General features: G+C 47.1%; 1 protein-coding gene across 1 annotated transcript in view; it reads right to left on the bottom strand.

The window, feature by feature from the left end:
- Nucleotides 1-4,220: 4,220 nt before the first annotated feature.
- Nucleotides 4,221-22,300, bottom strand: part of RBSN (rabenosyn, RAB effector) — a 28,633-nt gene continuing 10,553 nt past the window's right edge. Inside the window, exons 5-14 of the mRNA XM_036870201.1 lie at nucleotides 20,243-20,348; nucleotides 19,559-19,562; nucleotides 19,286-19,330; nucleotides 19,006-19,167; nucleotides 16,469-16,710; nucleotides 14,415-14,485; nucleotides 11,670-11,756; nucleotides 10,536-10,638; nucleotides 8,745-8,849; nucleotides 4,221-8,052 (exon numbers count right to left, since the gene is read on the bottom strand). Of these exons, the coding sequence (XP_036726096.1) occupies nucleotides 6,904-8,052; nucleotides 8,745-8,849; nucleotides 10,536-10,638; nucleotides 11,670-11,756; nucleotides 14,415-14,485; nucleotides 16,469-16,710; nucleotides 19,006-19,167; nucleotides 19,286-19,330; nucleotides 19,559-19,562; nucleotides 20,243-20,348 (2,074 nt within the window). The 3' untranslated portion in view covers nucleotides 4,221-6,903. The remainder of the gene's footprint in view (nucleotides 8,053-8,744; nucleotides 8,850-10,535; nucleotides 10,639-11,669; nucleotides 11,757-14,414; nucleotides 14,486-16,468; nucleotides 16,711-19,005; nucleotides 19,168-19,285; nucleotides 19,331-19,558; nucleotides 19,563-20,242; nucleotides 20,349-22,300) is intronic.

Here is a 22,300-nt window from a genome sequence, read left to right as displayed (position 1 = left end):
TCCCGGCGGGCAGCGCACAGGCCGCGGAGCAGCCTGGGACTTGTAGTACTGGCTGGCAGAGTTTTCCTTAGGCGGGGGCGGTGGGAGCCGGCACGTACGCCTAAGCGTTAAAGCTCCTATTGGAACGTTAAGGTTTTCACGATTTGTGAATCAAGTCTTTCTCCCCTCCGCCAAGGGAAAATATTTTATATAGGCTCAAACTCAATCATTCAGACAACAAACTTACAGTAGGAAATAATTCAGGAGAGCTGAGTTTGAACACCAAGTCGGCCAGTAACTTTCTGTTCAACCTCAAATATGTCAGTTTTGCTCTCTCAACTTCTCCACTTTTAAAGTGAAGGGTTAGAACTGCGCAATTTCTAACATTGACTTAAAAAAAAAACAAAACAAAACCAAAATTAAAAACCTGACTTGCAAAAGGAAAAAAAAAAAGATTTTGGGATCTACTCCTTTCTAGTTTAGCCGCTTGAGAGCTCTGGACCTCAATTCCTTGAAAAGCAAAAGGTGGATGAGATGCATTTCCTATTGATCTGAGAACGTTCTCCTCCACTTTCGAAGGATAATTTTGCCAGATACAGAATTCTAGGTTGGGGGTTGGAAGGCATCTTTCAACACTTTATTTCACTCCACTCTCCTTTTGCATGGTTTCTGATGAGTAGTCAGCTCTCTTTTTTCCACTATAGGTTAAGATGGTTTTTTCTTCTGGTTTCTTTCAAGATTTTCTCTTTGTCTTTGGTTTACAGAGGTTCAATAAGATATACCTAGGTGTATATTTTTGGTATTTATCCTGCTTGGTGTTCTCTGAGCTTCCTGGATCTGTGGTGTAGTGACTGTCATTAATTTTGGAAAGTTCTTGACCATTATTACTTCAAATATTTTTCTTTATTCTCTCATTTTTTTTCTCCTTCTGGTATTCCAATTATGCATGTTTTACCTCTTCTGAAATTGTCCCATAGTTCTTGGATGTTCTATTCGGTGTTTTTGTTGTTTTTCATTCTTTTTTCCCTCTGCTTTGCAGTAGGGAAGTTTCTATTGACCTATCTCCAGACTCACTGATTCTTTCCTTGGCTGTGTCAACTGATGAGCTCATCAGAGGCACTGTTTGTTAGTCTCTTTTATTTCTAGCATTTCCTTTCAATCTTTCTTAGAGTTTCCTTATCTCTGCTGACATTACCCATCTGTTCTTGCATATTATTTACTTTTACCACTAGACTCTTTAACATATTAATCATTTAAGTTTCCTATCTGATAACACCAACATCTGTGTAATACCTGAATCTGGTTCTGATATGTGCTTTGTCTTATCAGACTGTGGGGTTTTCCCTTACCTTTTTTAGCACACTTAAAATTTTTTGTTGAAAGTGAGACACTATTGGCTGTATTAGGTAATAGGAACTGAGGTAAATAAGCCTCTACTACGAGGGGTTATGTTATTCTGGCTAGAAGTAGAGCTGTGTTTGTTTGCTGTAGCTGTAGGCCCCAGAGGCTTCAAATTCCTCTAGTGTCCGTTTTTGTCTTGACTTTGGGCTTCCCTAGAGTCTGTGTTTTGTACCTCTTTTAGCTGTAATGCATCCTTATACTGGAGTCCTGTTGGTGTGGTAGTAAGGTGTGGCGGCAGGGAAGCATTCTGTAATTTTATGGTGAAATTTCAGTATTTTAGTGGGCCTGTGTCCTTGGGCTGTGACCTTCCTGTTTCTTAATCCCCCTCTGTGATACAGAATAAGAAATATGTTTGGTCTTTGTTCCCAGCTCCCGGCCAGAGCTCCTAAAACTCTTGTAATTTCCTTAATGATAAGAGTGATAGGAGCTTCTTTTGTCATATCTAATTTTTGTCCCTGTTCCTGAAATAGCTCTGGAAAGATGAAGGTGAAAGGAGTGGCTTTTGTTATTCATAACAAGCCCCTTTGAACCTCTGACCTCCAGGAAGGTAACAGGGGCTAAGGGTTGAGTTAATCGCTAATGGCCAAAAGATTCAATCAATCACGCCTATGTAATAAAGCCTTCATTATAAAAACCCTAATTTAGGAAGTTGGAGAGCTTCCAAGTTGGTGAACACACCATGGTGCTGGAGAGTGATGTGCCCAGAGGGGGGGCATGGGAGCTCCACACCCCTTCCTATACCTTGCCCTATGCATCTCTTCCGTCTGGCTGTTCCAAAGTTGTCTTCTTTTACAATAAACCAATCATCTAGTAAGTGAACTGTTTCCCTGAGTTCTGTGAGCCATTATAGCAAATTATCGAAACCAAGGCGATGTAGAAACCCCTGATTCATAAAAGGTCAGAAGTACCAGAGGCTCGCACTTGTGATTGGCATCTGAAGTGGAGGGGCAGTCTTGGTGGACTGAGCCCTTAACGTGTGGGATCTGATGGTAACTCCAGGTAGACAGTGTGAGAATTGAATTGAATTGTCGGACACCCAGCTGGTGCTGGAGAATTGGTCAGTGTGGAAAACCGCCCCGTATTTAGTGTCAGAAGAGTGTGTGAGTAGAATGTATAGAAAAACATGAGTTTTCAATTTTACCCTCCCCACACTTGGATGAGACAGGAAGGCTATTGCGGACTGGTGTGAAATGCCCTTCCCCAGGTGGGGTTAGACTCTGGTAAACCTCCCAGCCCCCCAACAGGCCTTTGTTATGGAGAATGCTCTGAGTTTATTTTACAAAGGTAACTCTTCCCCCTTTCCCTGCCAAAGCAATTAGCTATGAAAACCAGGTGGGGTTCCTGGACGTAAAACCCGTGAGAGTGTGGGGTGTCCTTAGGCTGACCCCCAGGGGTTTCTCCCTCCCATGCTAGTCCACACTCAGCCTCCAGCAATTCAGCAAGTATTCCTAGCAGCTCTGGATCCCGTGGCTTCTGCTTCAGGTAAGCAGATCTTGGCTGCGACTCTGCATTCACCTCTCCACATTTCTAGGTGGCAGTAGGCCCTGCAAACTCAGTTCTCTGATGGATCCAAAGTCATTGGCTTTCAGTTTGCCCAGCTTTTCCTTGTGGTAAGGACAGGAGTGACAACTGCCAAACTCTTTGTATGCCTGAGCTGAAGCCAGAAGTCCTTTCTGAAGTATTTTTTAAAACCATGCTAGGCTACTGAAGAGTTTTAGTCAGAAGAGCTTTTGACCTTAAAGTTCAGAGGAGGTGCTTCCTATGGATGAAATATCCTACCCCATGTGAGAAACCTGAATGTCCATACACGAAGCAGGCCAGGGCAGCTTGGGTTTTGGAGGCAGACAGACCTGGGCTGGAAACCCAGCGGTGTAAGCCTGAGCAGGCTTAACCTCACCACACTCATTTTTTCATCCGTAAACTGGAGCTGTTGGGAGGATTAAATGAGGTATGCATACATAATACTTGGCATTCTGTCTGACTCACAGTGAGCACTAAATATTACCTCCTCCTGGTTTAGTCCTGGGAGGTCTCAAAGGTCCAAGGGATGGCAATATCAGAGATCCACTCAGCAGCTTCCCATCTCTTTCCCCGTTGCCCACTTCCGCTACCTTTGGGCCACAAACCTTGCTTGAGCACTCCCACTGTACCTGACCCACGTGGAACCCTCCTTGCTACTTAGGGCAAGTGAGTCAGGCAGACTGGGCTTTAAATCCTCCTTCCACCACTGACTGCCTTTGTGACCCCAGCCAGGCTAATCTCTCTCAACCAGTTTCTTCATCTGTCAGCTGAACACCTGATTAACCACCTCAAAGGGCTTTGCACGACACCTGTCTAAGACAGGTCATTTAATCAACACTGCAGGAATAACTAAAGATAAGGACAGAACTTGAACCCATACTTATCCCCTGTTAAGAGCCCAGTGACCTTGATTTTGTCCGGAGGCCTTAACCACACAGGTAACACAGGAGCTGGGCTGTCTTCTGATACTCAGAAGTTATTAAGAAAGGAGGGGAGAGATGTTATCTGGTAATTCTCACTCGCAACATGTGTGCACATACCCACACACACCCCCAACCACTAACATGTTATTTTATTTTTTCTAAAAAGGTTCCAATACAAGGCCTCAGAGTAGTGCATGCAAATCAATGACCTTCAAACTGTCTGTCACTGTCAGATGACCAGCACAATCTACTACCACAGTGTGTGACCTGGTAAAGAGACCAGCTTCTCACCCTGAGTCCCATCATCTATGCCAACGTCCAGCCTACCACGTGGCTCTTGAATGACTCAGGTACATTTTAGTATCTGAACAGAAAAGACACATTGAGCAGCAAGCATAATGAGTAAGTGTCCTTAGTGTATTAGACAAGGGAAAATACAGACAAGGCATAAAAGGGAAAAGCCAGCTTCATTTGGTGCCTAAATCCCCAAAGTCTCTTGCATACATGATCTGTTTCTAGGGACATCTGCCAACGCCGTATCAAGGACTTGCCCATTTTCCGATGAGATGGAGCTGTTTGCGATGAAGGACTGCAGGACGGGGGAACTATTCACACGAGGTAAAAACCTGAAGTTGTGGCTGCAATTCATAGGCCATCTTTTCCCTGACGTTAACCCATCCCTGTAAATCCAACTTTGTGCCCATGTGAATTACAAGGGATAGAGAATTCTAACTCCGGTCATGTCTGTGATTATAGGAGAATATAGCCATGGAAGAATTAAATGGAAAAATACAGCCGTGGAAGAATTCAGTCACATCAGAGGGTTTTAGTTTGATTTAGTATATTCAGTTAAAAATTTTTTTTTCTTTTTTTTCGTTTAAAAACATGTTTCTTATATTAGTGGCTCTCAATGCTCTTAGTTACTTATAGATTGCCACCTGCAATTGATTTCAGGGAAAGGGTATGTTTGGTAAACTAGTCTTAATTGAAACCACCAGCTAACTAAAAGAGATATATTCTCATTAGAAAAGTAATCATGAGGGAGAGCAGCATTTAGCTTTTGGAACTACCTGCTTTTCGGCGCAGAGAACTTCCTTCTCTTCAGTCAAAGAGAAAAGACAGACTGAGCAGGGAGGAGCATGCAGCCATCCATCAATCCCTCCAGAGTAACAGCATGAAGGGTAATGACCTTGAGGAAGAAAAAACGCCTGTACCAGGCAACATTTTATATGCCTGACGGCCAACTTCCCAAAACCATGACATCAGCAAGGTTGGTAACTGGCTGACCTCAAACCCACTCACATTCCTTTGTGAAGAGAACCCAAACTCGAGGGGTCCTCCACACACCCTCCACCCACCCACTCCCCATTCCCACGCCCCCGTACAGGACCTCCTCATTCAGCCCAAAGATCCAGCAGGTGCTAAAGAAATGTGAATAGTGTCAATACAAAAACAGATTACCTTTACACCACAATGTTTTTCAGACCTTCCCAAGATTGAGAGGTCTTCTCAGAATGTAACAAAGTGAATTTCAACTCTCACACCATTAACCATTGAGAGTATGACCCAGAGTTAGTTAAGGGGTATAAAGTGACTAGTGGTCAGTTATTGTTCAGTAGTTAACAAGCATAATTGCAGGAACTCTACCCAGAGCTGAGCACACTTGGGTATCACGATGGCAGATGTCAGTTAAGGGTTATGTTCCTGTAAACCTAAGCACCAGAGCTAAATTAACAATTTCCCTTTTTGCCCTTAATTGGTGAAGAGTTCAAGTACTGCAATTCTACCAAAATGATCCTGGGTTGTGCCTCTTTCAAACATTTCAGTTTCTTTTTTTTTTTTTTTCCCAGCCATGCAGCGCACTGTGCAGGATCTTAGTTCCCTGATCAGGGATTGAACCCGTGCCCTCAGCCATGAAAGCGCCGAGTCCTAACCACTGAACCATCAGGGAATTCCCCATTTCAGTTTCTTAGTACTAAACATTGGTAAAAAAATATCTCACCAGTGCCCACGGTCAGCACAAGATGAACCAAAAGGGAAGAAGGCTCATCAACTAGCCTTGGAAGTTATTTTAATTGACCTTCTGACTCAGGGGAGCTTTAACTCTTCTGACAATGTTCCACAAGAGCTTCCTGGTCACCAATTCCTAAACTATGAAAAAGTCTGAAAAAGCCCAGCTCAGAGTTATTTTGCCAAAGCTCTTGAGGAAGCTTTCTCTGTGGACAGACAATTATCCCAGCAGTCATTCAGTTCCACAGAGCCACACTTGGATAGAGACTCTTCTCCCAAATTACACCACCTCCATCAACCAAAAAGTTATCCAGTCCTGTTTTGTAAAAAGCTCATGATCAGACTCACAGTGATACCCCCGCACTGGGAGTTTAACTTCCTGAAAGAGACAAACAAGAAGTCAAAGAGGGAAATAGACCCTGGTGAAACCTCACCCCCATTACCCACTCTTAAGAAGAGGTGCTGGGCTTTCCTGGATCTAAACTATTGCCTTCATAGCAAGACCTCCCCCTTCCATTGCACAGGCAGAATGTGCCCAGTAGGGCAGTGGAAGTCCCAGGTAAAAGGAACATAATACCCTAATGGGGACAGACTTCCTCCAGAGCCGAGTAAAATTTACAGGACTCTATCTTGTCTGTCTTGGCTAAAGGAAGGGCCCTATATAAGGCTGCCCTATAATACTGCATAATGACCAAACACTAGGCAGGAGCAAATGGATGCAAGAGGTACACAGTAGCCATTTCTGCCCAGGGCCCAACAGAACTGCGCTTAGTTATATCTCGGCAGTGAAGTTTTAAATTCCCTTCTAAAGGGAAAACCCAATTATAAAAAAAAAAAAAAACAGGAAAAACAGCAAATGCATGCTGATTCTTCCTGTTCTAGTTCCCATTTTATTATTCAACTATCATGGAAAAAGTTCCAAGTGCACAGCACAAAACAGCAGATTCCTCCCCCCCTAACCTGCGTGCAGCTTAAATCTCACCCTTCCTCCTTCTCCATCAACCCCACCAGCCCTCCCTCCTGCTCCCCTGGCTCCTGCCAGGCCCCAGAGGCGCCCTGCCCACCACAGTCAGTCGGCGCCCCCCTTCTGTTTGGCCAGGGTGTGCTTCAGCTCCCTCAGGTTCTCCGTCAGCACCTCCACCTCGTCCAGGCGGCCGCACTGCTTGGCATCGAAGATGTACGCCTTGATGTTGTCGATCTGCTGGAGAAGGAGCTCCTCCTCTATGGGCTCCTCGCCCTCCTGCCCGCTCTCACTGTCCACCTCGAAGGGGTTAGTACAGGGAGCCTCCTCGAAGGGGTTGCCAGGAACAGGAGGGCCTGAGGGTCTCTGATGGGGATGCCCATCTTCCTCGTCAAAGGGACTGGGGGCTGGGCTGTCTGGGCTAGAGAAGGGATTCCCTGCCACTGCCTCCTCTTCCTCCTCTTCCTCAAAAGGATTGTACTCCTTGAGGACACAGGCTGGAGGGCCGAGGGAAGGCTCTGCAGCAGGAGGGCTGGCCGTGCCCTCTGCTGCAGGGCTGGAGAGGTCTTCCTCATCAAAGGGATTTAGGGAGGGCACCTCATTGTGCTGCGATGTGGTGCTCTGGGGGAAGAATTCCTGGTCAAGGGCTGGGGGCCCAGACCACACTCTGATGGGCTCGAGAGCCGAGCTGGGTGAAGGGGTCTTGGGTGCTGCACTGCTCTGAGCTGGGGAACAGCCCAGATCCAGGGCATGAGCAAGGTGGTCGCGAGGCTCTCTGCCTGGCTCCAGCTGAAAAGGCCTGATTTCTCGGAAGTCCAGGGACCGAGTCCGCGTGTGCAGAGATGCCGCCTGGAACTGCTCCCGTTCTCGTTCCCGCTCCCGTTCCCTCAGCATCTGCAGCTGTTCCCGCTGCAGGTCCTCCTCCTCGGCCTGCCTCCGGGACAGCTCAATGGCCTTCTCTGTCTGCTGCTGGTCATACTCGTCCTGCAGCTGGCGCAGGTTCTCCTGCAGCGTACGCACTTCATCCATCCGGCCCGCGGCCTTAGCCTGCCTGATAAAGGATGTGATGTTGTGGATCTGTTGGAGGAGTGGGTCCGAGTCTTCGATCTGCCCCTGACCTCCTGAGAGCGGAAGCCAGCCCTCAGCCTTTCTCAACGGGGCAGGGCCCCCGCGAAGGGACACCACCTCCCCGTTGGTCGCATGAGACACCAGGTCACTGCGCCTTTCCTCAAGCCTTCGCTGGGATTCCAGGGCAGCCTGGGGAGACACCAAAGCCAAAGAGAAGAAACACGGTCACCAGGCCAACAGCCACACAGCCAGCCACCCTCTGCGGTCCCGCTATCCCTGTGTCAGTGAGACTCCAATTCTCCACCTCAGGACTACGATATCCAACTGCTAAAATCAAATCAGGCTTTTTTATCAGAAGGGAAGGAGGGACAAACCCTGATTTTCAAAATTAAAATAACAAATAACAGTAAGTTAAGGGATAAGCTTTTTCTCAATCTTAGATTCACTGGCCATGCACTTGTCTTAAATCTCTGAGGTCTATTACCACTCATCTACACTAGAACCTCACACAATCTTAAATACACATATTATTCTGTTTAATATTGCATATTCCAAAGTGTTCTACAAAGAACTCCCTGGTGTCTGGGTCCTCTGCAGCCTGTACCAGGGGGAGGATTGCCAGTCTCTATGGTATTCTGGACAGAAGAGAATCAGTAGAACCTCTGAAAGAAAAATAGGACCTGGAGAGAAAAATAATTACTCTGACCTCTGAAGATGAGAGAGGCCAGAAACAGAACAGAAGGAGAATGCAAACTAGAGAGAATGAGAGGTTCTGACTTAACGACAACCTCACAGGACCTCCTGGGAGCCTGAGGAGGCCTCTGAGCTCAAGGGAGCTGCAGGGAAGAAGCCAGATGCCAGCATCCCTGAGCTTCACTCACCCGTCTCTCCAGGATCTTCTTCCTCTCCACTTCCTGCTTCCTTTTCTTTTTCAGTTCCTCAAACTGTTCTTTGGTTGGCAGTGACATCAAACCAAGCAACTTTTCCTGTAGGGGGTCACAGGCAATTTTACACTTAAACCCTTTTAGGAAAAAAGTGAACCTGAAGCCCTCTAGTGAGAGCCCACTTAAACTAAGCCACCCCACTCTCGGACAGTCACGTTAATGAGCAGAGCAGAAAAGGACCTAACGCTGAAATCAGACCAGAGCCAACTTTCAAATGGGCCAGTCTTTTCCTGATGAAACGATCAACACCAGACATCCCAGTTATTTGCCCTCTCAGTGGGGCCTTTTCCTGCCCTCCCTGTCTACATCCGTAAGCCTCCATCCGAGCCCCAACCCCACGCTCTTTACGTTTCTCCACAGCACTCTCCACCCTCTTAAGCTATATTTTTTAGTTGTTTCTTATCTATTCCCCTCTCTAGAATACAAGCTTTATGAGAACACGAATGTCTGTCTTTACTCATGGCAGGATACCCAGCACCCAGAACACTGCCTGGGACTCAGCAGGCACTCATCAAACGACTGTGGAATACAGCCACTAATCAAAAGCAGGAAGGGCCTCATTCTCTGCATGACGATGTTGGGAAACTAACCCAACAGGACGCTTAGATCTCTGTCAGGAGCCCCACAGGGGATTGGCTGTGACTCTCACAAGGGCTTTCTGACGTAGAAACAACTTAGATCCAACCACCTAGGTCTAGTGTGCCCTTGAATAATCACCTGTTTCCTCCAAACCAATGGCCCAGGAAGAGTCCCGTAGGAGCTTATCCCAAGGAGGAAATGCTATGTGCAAGTATGTCCATCAGGCAATCCTCAACAGCAAAAAATGGGAATCTATCAAATGCCCAGTGAATGGGGAATAGTTAAAGGATGGTGTACACAGAGCACTATTCTGTAGTCATTCAAACAAGAGCTGTTTGAGGACTGCATAAAAAAGTTCTTATGGGGGGCTTCCCTGGTGGTGCAGTGGTTGAGAATCTGCCTGCCAATGCAGGGGACACGGGTTCGAGCCCTGGTCTGGGAAGATCCCACATGCCGCGGAGCAACTAGGCCCGTGAGCCACAACTACTGAGCCTGCGCGTCTGGAGCCTGTGCTCCGCAACAAGAGAGGCCGCGACAGGGAGAGGCCCGCGCACCGCGATGAAGAGTGGCCCCCGCTCGCCGCAACTAGAGAAAGCCCTTGCACAGAAACGAAGACCCAACACAGCCAAAAATAAATTTAAAAAAAAAAAAAAAAAAAAAAGTTCTTATGGGACTTCCCTGGCACTCCAGTCGTTAAGACTCAGTGTTTCCACTGCAGAGGGCATGGGTTCGATCCCTGGTCGGGGAACTAGAAATCTTGCATGCCGTGTGGTGCCGCCAAAAAAAAAAGTGCTTATGATATAAAATTCAGCAATAAGAAGGCCTAAACTTGCAAATATGCTACTTATATAACTATAAGTTACTATAAGTAGCATATATAACTACTTTATATAACCACTGCAAATGGAATAAAAAAGAAAATACATCAGAATGAGGCAGGATGGTGTTAAGGACATAGGACTAAAAGGAATATTTACTTTTCTTTGACATCCAGATTTTTCTCTAGATGTGGCTGACACATTTATAATCTTAAAAAGTAATTAATGTACAAACAGAAAATAAACAAGCCATTGGCCCAGTCTGCCTTCAGAGTGGTAGAAGAGCAGGGGAGGCGAGTGTGGTGTTTCTGCCACCCCAGGATGGCTTTACCTGCACAAAAAGCGTAGCTGAATATCTGATCATCCTCTGCAGCCGTAAAGTGTTTGGATGTGGCGGAGGGTCCTGCTTCAAGTCTAAGGTTAAGATCTTCTTACTGAATTGGAACAAACACATCACTGTAACAGGCACTGCCAGCCTCAGAAACATGGGTGAAAAGTCCCGAGTCACCAGGCTTGCATGCCAGCAACATGTGTAGAGAAATGGGTTAGAGACTCCACTGAAATGCCCTTGCAGGCAAAGCCCACTTCCTACCCTTTGGCTGTACCCAAGGCCCCAAACAAGCACAGGGTGAACGACAAACACTCAGCCATTGAGGCGCTGACCACTGGTGCAGGGCCAGCGTCGCGGGTGAGTGACCAGCACGGCAGAAGGGCCCTGTGCTTGGTTTCATATTCTGCTATCACTGTCTTACAATCCTTCATTTTGAACAAGGGACCTGAATTTTCATTTTGCAACAGACCCTAAAACCATGTAGCTAGTCCTGCACGTACGGATGGACAAGGGTTCTGCATCTCTGTTCTGAGTCACAGTACTTCCTATGCTGCAAAGGGCTGATGTAACCCCAACAGCCAATCCACATTTAAAAAGCAGCGACTGGGACTCCCCTGGTGGTCCAGTGGTTAAGACTCAGCGCTTTCACTGCCATGGGCCTGGGTTCGATCCCTGGTCGGGGAACTAAGATCCCACAAGCTGCACAGCGTGGCCAAAAAAAACAAGGCAGCAGCCAACTTGAAGGAAAGAATCTGGGTGTCCATCTGGGCTCCAGCACTTCTTCTAGCTGTGGTGCATTCTCTCACCTATAAAATGGGGATGTTAATCTCTACCACACAGGGTAACTGTGGTATGATAAAGGAGCTACTCTGTGTGGAAGTAGTCAGTGACTGGCACACAGCTGGTGTCAATCAGCTCCTATTCCTTTAATAATAATGAACAGTAGAAATCCTTAACCGAAAGTTACTGAGATGCACTGAGCGCCAGAGCTGGCAACTCCCTCAGCCTCCTCCTCACACACTCCCACTAGCACCAGGACTGGGTAAGCTCAGGTCTGCTGGCCGCCCACCACTCATTAGCACAGCACCTCCTCCACTCAAGGCAGCACGTAAGACATCACCTAACAGACCTTACCTTAAAGCGTCTATTAGCTCATACACTTTCTGCACTTCCACTCTAAGGTCATTGGCATGTTCCAGACTGTAGGTTGTCTCTCCAGCACTAGGGAGAAATCACAGAGATGTTTGATCTAAGTGTCATCGCACTGAATGGACAGTGTGGTGTGAAAGGACTCACAGAGGGGTAGACAGTTAATTCTCTCCAAATGGCATTTCAGACTCTTGTATATATTGCAGTGCTCATTCCTTTTCAAAATATAAGTGCTAATCAACTAGAAACTGCTTTTAATTTGCAGACACCATAGGGACACACTAGTGCCGAGGTCTTTGAGGACCAGCTCCTAAGCTCATTGCCAAAATAAATGTGACTGAATCTACTTCAGCCTACTTTCCCTGAACAATTTCAGTGCATCTAGTAAGACGGATGAAGTGGTTTACTAAATGAGTTGGTTAGACCACATAAGAGGAGAAGGAACTTTCTTTTCTCACTCAAAGACTACCCACGGAGCGGAGGAATGATAGGAAAGCTGACCAAGGAATCCAAGCCATGGCCCGCGTGGCACTGTGTCAGTTGCCCCATGCTCCTGGTTCTCACGCACAATTGCTCCCTGTGTGAGAAAAACACTTGGACTCCAACTCAAGAAAGGAGGTGAGAGGGAGTAACTCTGCCCAGGATGGAGGAGGGGACATCAGGGAAGGCCAGAGGTGGCTTAACCCCAGTCTCAGAGGAACAGCAACAGTTATCATGTGGTCTTAGAATTGTTCCTTTACGAGTCTGCCATTCCCACCAGACTGCTGAACTCCAAGTGCAGTGATTATGGCTTTTCATTTTTATACCCCTAGTAACTAGCACATGGGACAAGCTTAAACAATGTTTACTGTGAAGAGAAACATTTCAAATGATCTCCAAGCTATTAATCCAGCCTCAGCAATGGCCACTCAACTCCCTTCCTGAGGCAGCAGCTATTTAAGTTAAATAAGCAGAAAGAACTGCTGTGTTTACCTGTTTTCCATCTATAAGGCAGCCCTAGCTGGAAAAATCTTGGTGTGTGCTGTAATCTGCAGATTCAGTAAAGTCGTTTCATCATCTCTAACTGCACAGTTTGCAAAAAGAACATCAGATCAGAACTAAGAAGACTTGCACTTTGTCTTGATAACGCCAAGTCATGTGGAAAATAACAGGGTTGGCCCAAATCTGAAATCACTGCCCTGGTCTCAGTCACATCAACCAACTGTATTCTCCTCGGAGCACCTATCATACCTGGCATTATTATCATGTGCGTTACTTGTTCACTTGGTTACGGTCTGCACTCCCATGATAATGAAGCTGTCTTCACAGTCCATTGCTGCAGCCCCAGCACCCAGAACAGCACTTGGCACATAACTCGTGCTTGATAAATATCCACTGAGTGAGTGAGTGACAGACTGAAAGGCACTTACTTAAAGCACTGCAGAACTGGTCTTTGGAGGTGTAAGAGTTAGACACCTGGAAGCATGCTCAGCAATGGTAGCTCCCCCCAGCTACGGAGGCCCATACAGTCTCTGTTGCAACTATTCAACTCTGCCGCTGTAGTGCAAAATCAGCTACAGTAATCAAACAAACGGGCATGGCTGTGTCCCAATAACATTTTATTTATAAAAAACAAGTGGCAATAATAAGTGTGGGCAAGAATGTGGAGAAATTGAAGGTCTCATACACTGCTGATGGGAATGTAAAATGGTGCAGTCATTTTGGAAAACTGTCTGGAAGTTCCTCAAAAAGTTAAACACAGAGTTAACATATGACCCAAGAACTCCACTCCTAGGTATATACCCAAGAGAAATAAAAATATATGTCCACAAAACACCTATCATGAATATTCATAGAAGCATTATTCCCAATAGCCAAAAGTGGAAAAACCCAAATGTTCACCATGGGACTAATGGATAAACAAAATGTGGTCTACCCACACAGTGCCTTCATACAAAAGGAATGATGCACTAAACCATGCTACAATAGGGATGAATCTCGAAAACTTTACATTGTGAAAAAAGCAAGACACAAAAGATCATATATCTATGATTCTATTTAAATGAAATATCCAAACTAGGCAAATCCATAGACAGAAAGCAGACTAGTGGTTTCCAGAGAAAGGGAGAAGGAGCAGTGACTGCTAATGGGTATGGGGTTTCTTACTAGGATGATGAAAGTGTTTCAGAATTAAGACAGTGGTGACGGGCATACAATTTTGTGAATGTTGTACTAAATGTGATGTGATGGTTGTACCAAAACCACTGAACTGTACACTTTAAAAGGGTGAATTTTATGGTGTGTGAATTAAATCTTAATTTTAAAAGAAGAGACGGCACACTAGATGAGGCCCGAGGGCCGAAGTCTGCCAACCCCTGACCTAAAGGAAATGTCTGCTCTCAGCCCTGACACCTCAACGTCACCCTGAAGTGGCATCGACCCAGGCACAAGCACGAGGCACAGTGCCCTTGCCCACCTCCGGATGCTGCACTTGGCAGTGGTGCTTATCATCCAAGGCCCTTCCTAAACCCGCTCAATCAGAAAAGCTGGGGTCACATGACTGAACATGACTACACAGGACTGCAACATGCACCCCAAAGAAATACAGATATGACGAAGATTCTCTGCAGTCGGTGGCAGAAGAAAAGCCTGGGCAGAGTTAGGAATTTCATTTTCACCTACTAAAGAATTGACCTAAAATGCCAGAAAACAGTCACCACTAAATTAGTAAAACAGAGAGGAATAGCTTACTTTAATGATGCTGCCATCCTGATGTATTCAGGAGCTTTTTGGTCAACTTTCTCCATGCAAAGTCGTAATTTCTAAGAACAAAAAAGAAGAGATGAGTTGTGCTCTCAAGGTATAGAAAAGCCTACCCAGAGGTTATGCTGAATCAACAGAGATGTATTTAAAATGTGCAGTTTTATAAAATGCAAAAAGTGCAGAGAGCGGTTTTTAGTTCTGTTTTGTTTTGTTTCTTGTTATCAATTTCCTGATTTAGACCTACTCTACAAGAAAACCTTGCAGGAAGGAAAGAAAGCAAGGGTGAACTTTTTTTTTTTTTAATACATTTATTTATTTATTTTTGGCTGCGTTGGGTCTTTGTTGCTGTGCGCGGGCTTTCTCTAGTTGTGGCGAGCGGGGGCTACTCTTCGTTGTGGTGCGCGGGCTTCTCATTGCGGTGGCTTCTCTTGTTGAGGAGCACAGGCTCTAGGCGCATGGGCTTCAGTAGTTGTGGAGCACTTGCTCCGTGGCATGTGGGATCTTCCCGGACCAGGGCTTGAACCCGTGTCCCCTGCATTGGCAGGCGGATTCTTAACCACTGCGCCACCAGGGAAGCCCAAGGGTGAACTTTTGACCGGATGTTTCTGAGAGGAGCAAGGCCTTCCAGGACACAAGTCATCTGAGTTAACCAAGGTAGAGAAAAGAAATTAGTTGCTATGTCCTTTATCTGCCAGGTGACGCCAGATCCCAGCACAAGGCACTGCCAGGGCGCACTTCAAAAAAGAAGGAAGCCAAAAGCACGGCAGCTATTTACAAAAATGAGTTATCAGATCGTGAACTCCACATAAAGGACGGCCAATGGCTACATCTGCAGCTCAGCAAGGGTTTAATTAACACCATTTCTAGTATCCTGAGTATTTTCACGGTGGTTTCAGAAATACAGCCACTCTGACCCGCAGAACTGCTACCAGTGACCATTCAGTGATCATCAGACAAAAACACATCCCTCCTTGGGGCTTCCCTGGTGGCGCAGTGGTTAAGAATCTGCCTGCCAATGCAGGGGACACGGGTTCGAGCCCTGGCCCAGGAAGATCCCACATGCCGCGGAGCAACTAAGCCCGTGCGCTGCAACTACTGAGGCTGCGCTCTAGAGCCTGCGAGCCACAACTACTGAAGCCCACGTGCTACAACTACTGAAGCTCACGTGCCACAAGTACTGAAGACCGCGCGCCGAGAGCCCGTGCTCCGCAACAAGAGAAGCCACCGCAATGAGAAGCCCGCGCACCACAACGAAGAGTAGCCCCTGCTCGCCACAACTAGAGAAAGCCCACGCGCAGCAATGAAGCCCAATGCAGCCAAAAATAAATAAATAAATAAATAAAATCTATTAAAAAAAAAAAAAGAACACACCCCTCCACTGTTCAGTTTTGCACAAACTGCTTCCGACGCCCGGGCTGGTTTCCTCCTCCCCGTTTCCTACCACCTCCCTGCCCAACCCCCACCTGGCTCATCCTTCTCATCTTGCAGGCCTCACCTGGCCATTAGGAGGCCAAGCCAGGCTCACACCCAGTCTGACTCTAAATCCCAGCTTCTGGCACCATACTCTGCTCCTTTAAAGCAGCACCTACTGAAGGCATTCCAGGGTTGCTGGTGGTAATGAGAGCTGAGGCATTTGAATAGACTTAAAAGAGGAAGCTCTAAGCCTCTGGGCAGTTTCTCAAACTCCCAAGTGAGTGTGGCAGGTCTCTTCCAGCCCACTCTTCACCACCAGCTCCAGCTCCTGCCCACCCACAGAACTTGTCCACAACGCATGGCAACCACCCTTCCTCCTCTTGCCCCTGGGCCATGGAAGCCCCTAACCACCCCCGCTGTCAAGTGGGCATGGAAGGGCGAGGGAACAAGCTTGTTGCAACATACCCAGTGACTCTGCGACTCACCCAGGGCCCTAGCTAGTGCCCTTTGGCAGAAACTAAAAATGATTCAAAGGAATGACTTCCCAAAGCATTCTCCAAAATCTGCAGGCACGTATATAAGCAACAGCCAAATCTCTCTAATCAGACTCAAGACCACACACGAATCACCTCGTAGAGCTTCACGATGTCAGGGGTGTGCTCCCTCTCGTCGATCTGCTGCTCTCTCTTGAGTAGTGTGTCCTTGCAGTGTGTACAGCAGCGGATCCGGTCGTCATCCTTCTCGTCCAGGACAGAGCTCACGCTGCTCACGCTGCTGATACTGGCCCGGCGGGAGCCGTGGACACTGTTGGGTGACTGGCTGGGGCTGGTATGAGTGCTCAGGGAGTCCTTGCTGGCACTGGTGAGCTTGTCTGTAAAGCACAACACAGGACAGGCAGCAGTGAGCCCGCAGCCTCCAATCACCCCACCAGCCACGACAGCAGTGGAGTCCAACGGTGGGCGTGGCACGAGAGCAGGCTCTGCCCACAGGCGAGAAGCACCCACACCTCTGCCTTCCCGGGCTCAGGCTCTGAGGTGGGATGGACGCCCAGTGCAGCCGGCAAAGAGCCAGGCAGCCTAGGACAGTCTGTCTTCGAGGCTCGGAAGCCCACCCCTAACCTGGCCTTACCACCTACTGCCCTGCTCCATCTGCCCCGTGCCTCAGACACAACCCAGGCTCTCCCTGGACTATCCTCCACGGCCTTCCCCCACGCCCAAACGCCAGACTCCTATCCCTTCCAAAGCTCAGCTCAAATGGCACATCCTCCCGGAAGCCCCCCCCAATTCCCTGAGGCAAAAACAATCTGCCTTTCTATCAGTTTCTACCACGTCGCCCCTCGTGGAGCACTTCCCACTTTTCCCTGTAGTGATAGCTCTATGTACACCCCAGAGCTGCCCTAGGAATCTGTGATTCTGAGGGTAGAAACTGTCTTATTCATAGCTGCACCCCTATATTTTTTCCAACAGGGCCACCTCATAGCAGCTGCCCAGTAAATGTCAGTTAATTAGCCCAAAAGAAGGACGGTGAAGAGTGTCCCCAAAACATAGTTTATAAAGTCTCAGGTAAGACAGGGAGTCGCCTCAGGGAGAAAGGGGAAGTATCAAGGTAATGCGAGCCTGCTGGACATCAGAGCTCGACAGAGGAAGCATCTGCTTCTGTCCCATGTTATCCAGACATCCTGCAGCCAACAGTACATGCAGAGTCAGCAGAACTCTCCAGGGTTGCAAAATCACCCCAAAAGTCCCAGAATTAGCCAAAACCCCATGAGATCATCTTTAGCAACCTTTAACCAGCTGAGATTCAAAGTTCTGGACCATTGGGACCACTGGGTTCCACCTAACCTTTACAGCCTCATTCCCACATTCTCAAGCAGTGTTTCACACCCCCAACTACTGTACCTGCTCATCTACTAACCTTCCCCGGGCCTTTCCACATCCCACGCCTGTGCACCAGCTCTTCACTCTCCCCAGGATGCCTGCCTGCCCCACCTCTCTGCAGTCCCAGTTGTGTTTCAAGGCTCCTCTCAAACGTCACCTCCCGACCCTGAGCACCCACACTCTCCCTCTTCTCCAGCCTCTGCAGCGGCCTCAGCAGCGCTCAGTGGCTCTCATATTACGACATTACAGCCTATTCTATATGACAGTGAGCTGTCTGTGACTCTTTGCTCAAAGGAAAGGACTAGCCCGCTGCTCATTTTTCAAGACCATCTCCTACAGTCTCCTCTCAGAGCCTCACCTGCCACTTCAAGCAGAGCTGACAAAGATTCCATCAACTCGGGACTTCCCTGGTGGCGCAGTGGTTAAGAATCCACCTGCCAATGCAGGGGATACGGGTTCGAGTCCTGGTCCGGGAAGATCCCACATGCCGCGGAGCAACTAAGCCCGTGCGCCACCACTACTGAGCCTGTGCTCTAGAGCCCGCTCACCACAACTACTGAGCCCGCTCACCACAACTACTGAAGCCCACGCGCCTAGAGCCCATGTTCCCTAACAAGAGAAGCCACCACAATGAAAAGCCTGTGCACCACAAAGAAGAGTAGCCCCCGCTCGCCGCAAATGGAGAAAGCCTGCTAGCACCAATGAAGACCCAACACAGCCAAAAATAAATAAATAAATAAATAAATAAATTTATTAAAAAAAAAGATTCCGTCAACTCTCCCACATGCCTGACACAACTTCTCTCATCATACCTGTCTCTTTATGAAGCACTTGTTTGTGAGTGTGTCTCCCCTGTTGGACGCTGGACTCCCTGAAGGAATGGATGATGCTTATAGACCAGACGTGGGCAAACAACAACCTGCAAGCCAAGTCCAGGCTGTTTTTGTATGGCCCTCAAGCTACATATGGTTTTTACACTTCAAAAGGGTTGTTTAAAACAGAAGAAGAAATGTGACAGAGACCGTATGTGGCCCACAAAGCCTGAAATATTTACTACCTGATCTTTTATGGGAAAAGTCTGCCACCCTCTGTTACAGACCACTGAATCACGGGTCCCTAACACAGGGCGTAGGCTGTAATGGGCTTCAAGGAATAAACAAGTAAATGAATGAAGATCCCATGGGCCATTAATTTTAAAAAAAAGTCCCCCAAATCACCCAGTGGTAATTAGTAAACAAGTTAGTCTCAAAAGGAGATCAGGGTCCAGGGCCTGCCTCCCCATCACCTACTTGCCAAGGGAAGGCTGATGAGCTCCATACACTTCTTGCACATAATAGACCCACAGAGGCGGCAGTGGTGGCGGCGGTTGCGGATGCTGAACTTATTCCCACAGTCTGGACAGAAGGGGACATCCTGGTCGTTGACCCAAGGCACCACGGACTTTTCTATTGCTTTGGGAAGAACAAAACAAAAACCAAACAAACATAAATGTAGGCCATTTTAAAAAGGAGATCTGGTCAAGAAGAAAGATAAAGAATAGAAGGAATGTGAGCAAAGTTCTAGAGTTACCTCGGATCTTTCGCAGACTCAGTATTTGTCTGTCAAATGCATGAGCTGACAAGGAGAAAAAAGTGCCAGAAAGAATTATCTGGTGGTGTATACACTTTCTACAGGCAGAGGCATCAAGTGGGAATGAGCACACCAGCATTGCTCAAGTCTTATCTGTCGTCTCCAACCCCAAAATGTCACAAAAACAACTTTAATAGGGGATAGAGTATAGCTTTGCATCCAGAAGGTACCTCCCTTCCCATGACCCATTCCAATCTCTTTATTGTCAGTTACCCCGCTTAAGCAATAACCAGGGGTAGGCAAGGACAACGGTGGGGTGCTACTGAAAGCAATGGGAACCCCCCGATTCGCCACAGTCCTCCTGGACAATGAAAGTGGTCACATATTTCTGCCCTACGAAGTACACATGAAGAACTGAACCCGTGTGGTTGCTGCCATGCCCACCACACAACCCAGCTTATACACAACAAGCATTTCCAGGGTTAAAGTAAACAGCAATCGTGGTATTGAAGACACACTCTTAAACCAACCACAGGACGAGAGGCTCCCACACTGCACAGTGGCCCTGGCAGGGTACTCCTCTCACGCCTGGTTACTAGCCTCTCTGTTTGCCATCACATGGTATCACACACTATGCCTCACTGCGTGATTGTCCCTGGGACACCCAAACGAGGAAAGGATCTAAAGGCAGAAAGGCTGTCCAGCAGCCAAGTGGGCTTCATAGGAAGTAAAAGGGAAGCCGGATATGTGGCCAGTCATCAACCTGGGCCACTGCCTTCAGTAAAGCCAGCCCAGGCTGGAACCATCCACCACGTCCTCAGCACAGCTCTAGGTAGGGCGCTTCCTTGCCAGCATGGGACATACACAATATACAAGACACATGCTACAGAAATGTAATTCTCCCCCCAGAAAATTTATACTTGCAGAAAAAAAGTGTTTTAAAACAAAAGAATTTACCTTCTCTAACCTGATTATTAATTTATTGACTTCAACGACATAGTGGTCAATTCTGGCAGCTCGGTGTTTTTTGAAGTCGGAAAGATGGCTTCTCACAGCACCTAGGAGGGGAGGTGGTGACATAAACGACTTGTCGTTTCCCTGAGGGAGCCTCTCTACCTTGAATTTCAAACATTCTAGGATTGTATTATATTTATCTATTTATTTATCTATCTATTGGCCGCACCGTGCAGCATGTGGGATCTTAGTTCCCCAACCAGGGATTGAACCTGGGCCCCCTACGTTGGGAGCACGGAGTCTTAACCACTGGACCGCCAGGGAAGTCCATTAGAGTCTTACTAAAAATTAAAAAACTAGAAAAGCAAATGGAAGGAAATTTGCTAAAATGTTAACTATGGTCACCTTGGGGCCACAAAGTATGATAGGAAAGACCTTAAGGACAGAGGTTGAACTCTGGAGCCAGCCTGTGCTCAAGTTTCAATTCTGCCACACACTGTGTGACCTTGGACAAGTTCCTAACCTCTCTGTAACTTGGAGTACTCAGCTATAACATGGGGAAAACAGTAGTACCTACTCCACAGGGCTGTTATCAGGACTAAAGAAGTTAAAATTTATAAAATCCTTAGAATACTGCCTGTCACATGAATTTTTGTTAAATAAAAAGGCAGTAACGTTATGGGCGATTTTTAAACATCTCATACTTTTCTGTCCTTTTCAAGGCTGGTACAATATGGTTTTTCATCAGAATAAAAACAATCCTTCTCAAAATGTAAACACTAATAGATGCCCTTGGAGGGGGCTAGTTAAACTGGTAACTTCTCAGTCCAGCAGCCAAGACCCAGGACAAACCTCCTCACACAAATGGAACCAAGTAGCCTGTTGTCTCAGTTCATCTGAAATATAACCTGCTCAATCTCACCTCTTCTGAAAGCCGGCCCTGCCCCCCAACCCTCCCAGCACTCAGTTCATTTCTTCCACCCAATGATGGCCTATTCATTTAGGTACTTTACCACAGGGGTCCCCAGCCCATGCCACACAGCAGGAGGTGAGTGGAAGGCAAGGGAGCGAGCAAAGCTTCATCTGCAGCTCCCCATCGCTCCCCACCGCCCGCATTACCACCTGCACCATCCCTCCCATCGCCCGCATTACCGCCTGAACCATCCACCCTCCACCCCTGTCTGTGGAAAAACTGTCTTCCTCGAAACCGGTCCCTGGTGCCAAAAAGGTTGGGGACCGCTGCTTTTCCATATCTAGATCTTTACGCTACACTCTTAACCATCCATGCTTTTCTTCTTCCCTAATCAACTTTAACACCTAATTAAATTTTAGTTTTGAATTTTTAGGAGTGACAATACATATTAATTTTAAAATTTGCCATTCACTTGACCTTTTGTAATTTGTGACTTCCTTCAGTTGCTGAAACAGGCAAGTTAATCAGTAAATCACCTTGATAATTTAACACTGGCAATCATGAAATAAGCTACCAAAAAGCTAATAATTCATATGCTTGAAAAGTCTCCTTCATGTTTCTAATTGTCTTTCATATGTAACTAATAAATATATGCGTATAGTCTCATTTTTAAGCCATTTTTCTCCTGCCATAATGAAAATAAAATGTTTCCGCTCTCCAACATGGTAGCCCCTAGCCACACCTGGAGACTGAGCACTTAAAATGTGGCTAATGTGTGGCTGTGGAACTGACTTTTAATTTTATTTAACTTTAATTTATTTAAATTTAAATAGCCACATATAGTTAGTAGCTATCATATTGGATAGTGTAATTATAGGACTTTCCTCTTCCAAAAAGACACATTCTGGGATTCCCTGGTGGTGCAGTGGTTAAGAATCTGCCTGCCAAGGCAGGGGACATGGGTTCGATCCCTGGTCTGGGAAGATCCCACATTCTGCGGAGCAACTAAGCCCATACGCCACAACTACTGAGGCTGCGCTCTAGAGCCCACGTGCCACATCTCCTGAAGCCCGCACGCCTAGAACCCGTGCTCCGCAACAAGAGAAGCCACTGCAATGAGAAGCCCGCGCACCACAAGGAAGAGTAGC

The sequence above is a fragment of the Balaenoptera musculus genome, chromosome 11, assembly GCF_009873245.2.
Source record: "Balaenoptera musculus isolate JJ_BM4_2016_0621 chromosome 11, mBalMus1.pri.v3, whole genome shotgun sequence".
In the NCBI taxonomy this organism is placed as follows: domain Eukaryota; kingdom Metazoa; phylum Chordata; class Mammalia; order Artiodactyla; family Balaenopteridae; genus Balaenoptera; species Balaenoptera musculus.
This window is presented reverse-complemented; position numbering and strand designations above follow the sequence as displayed.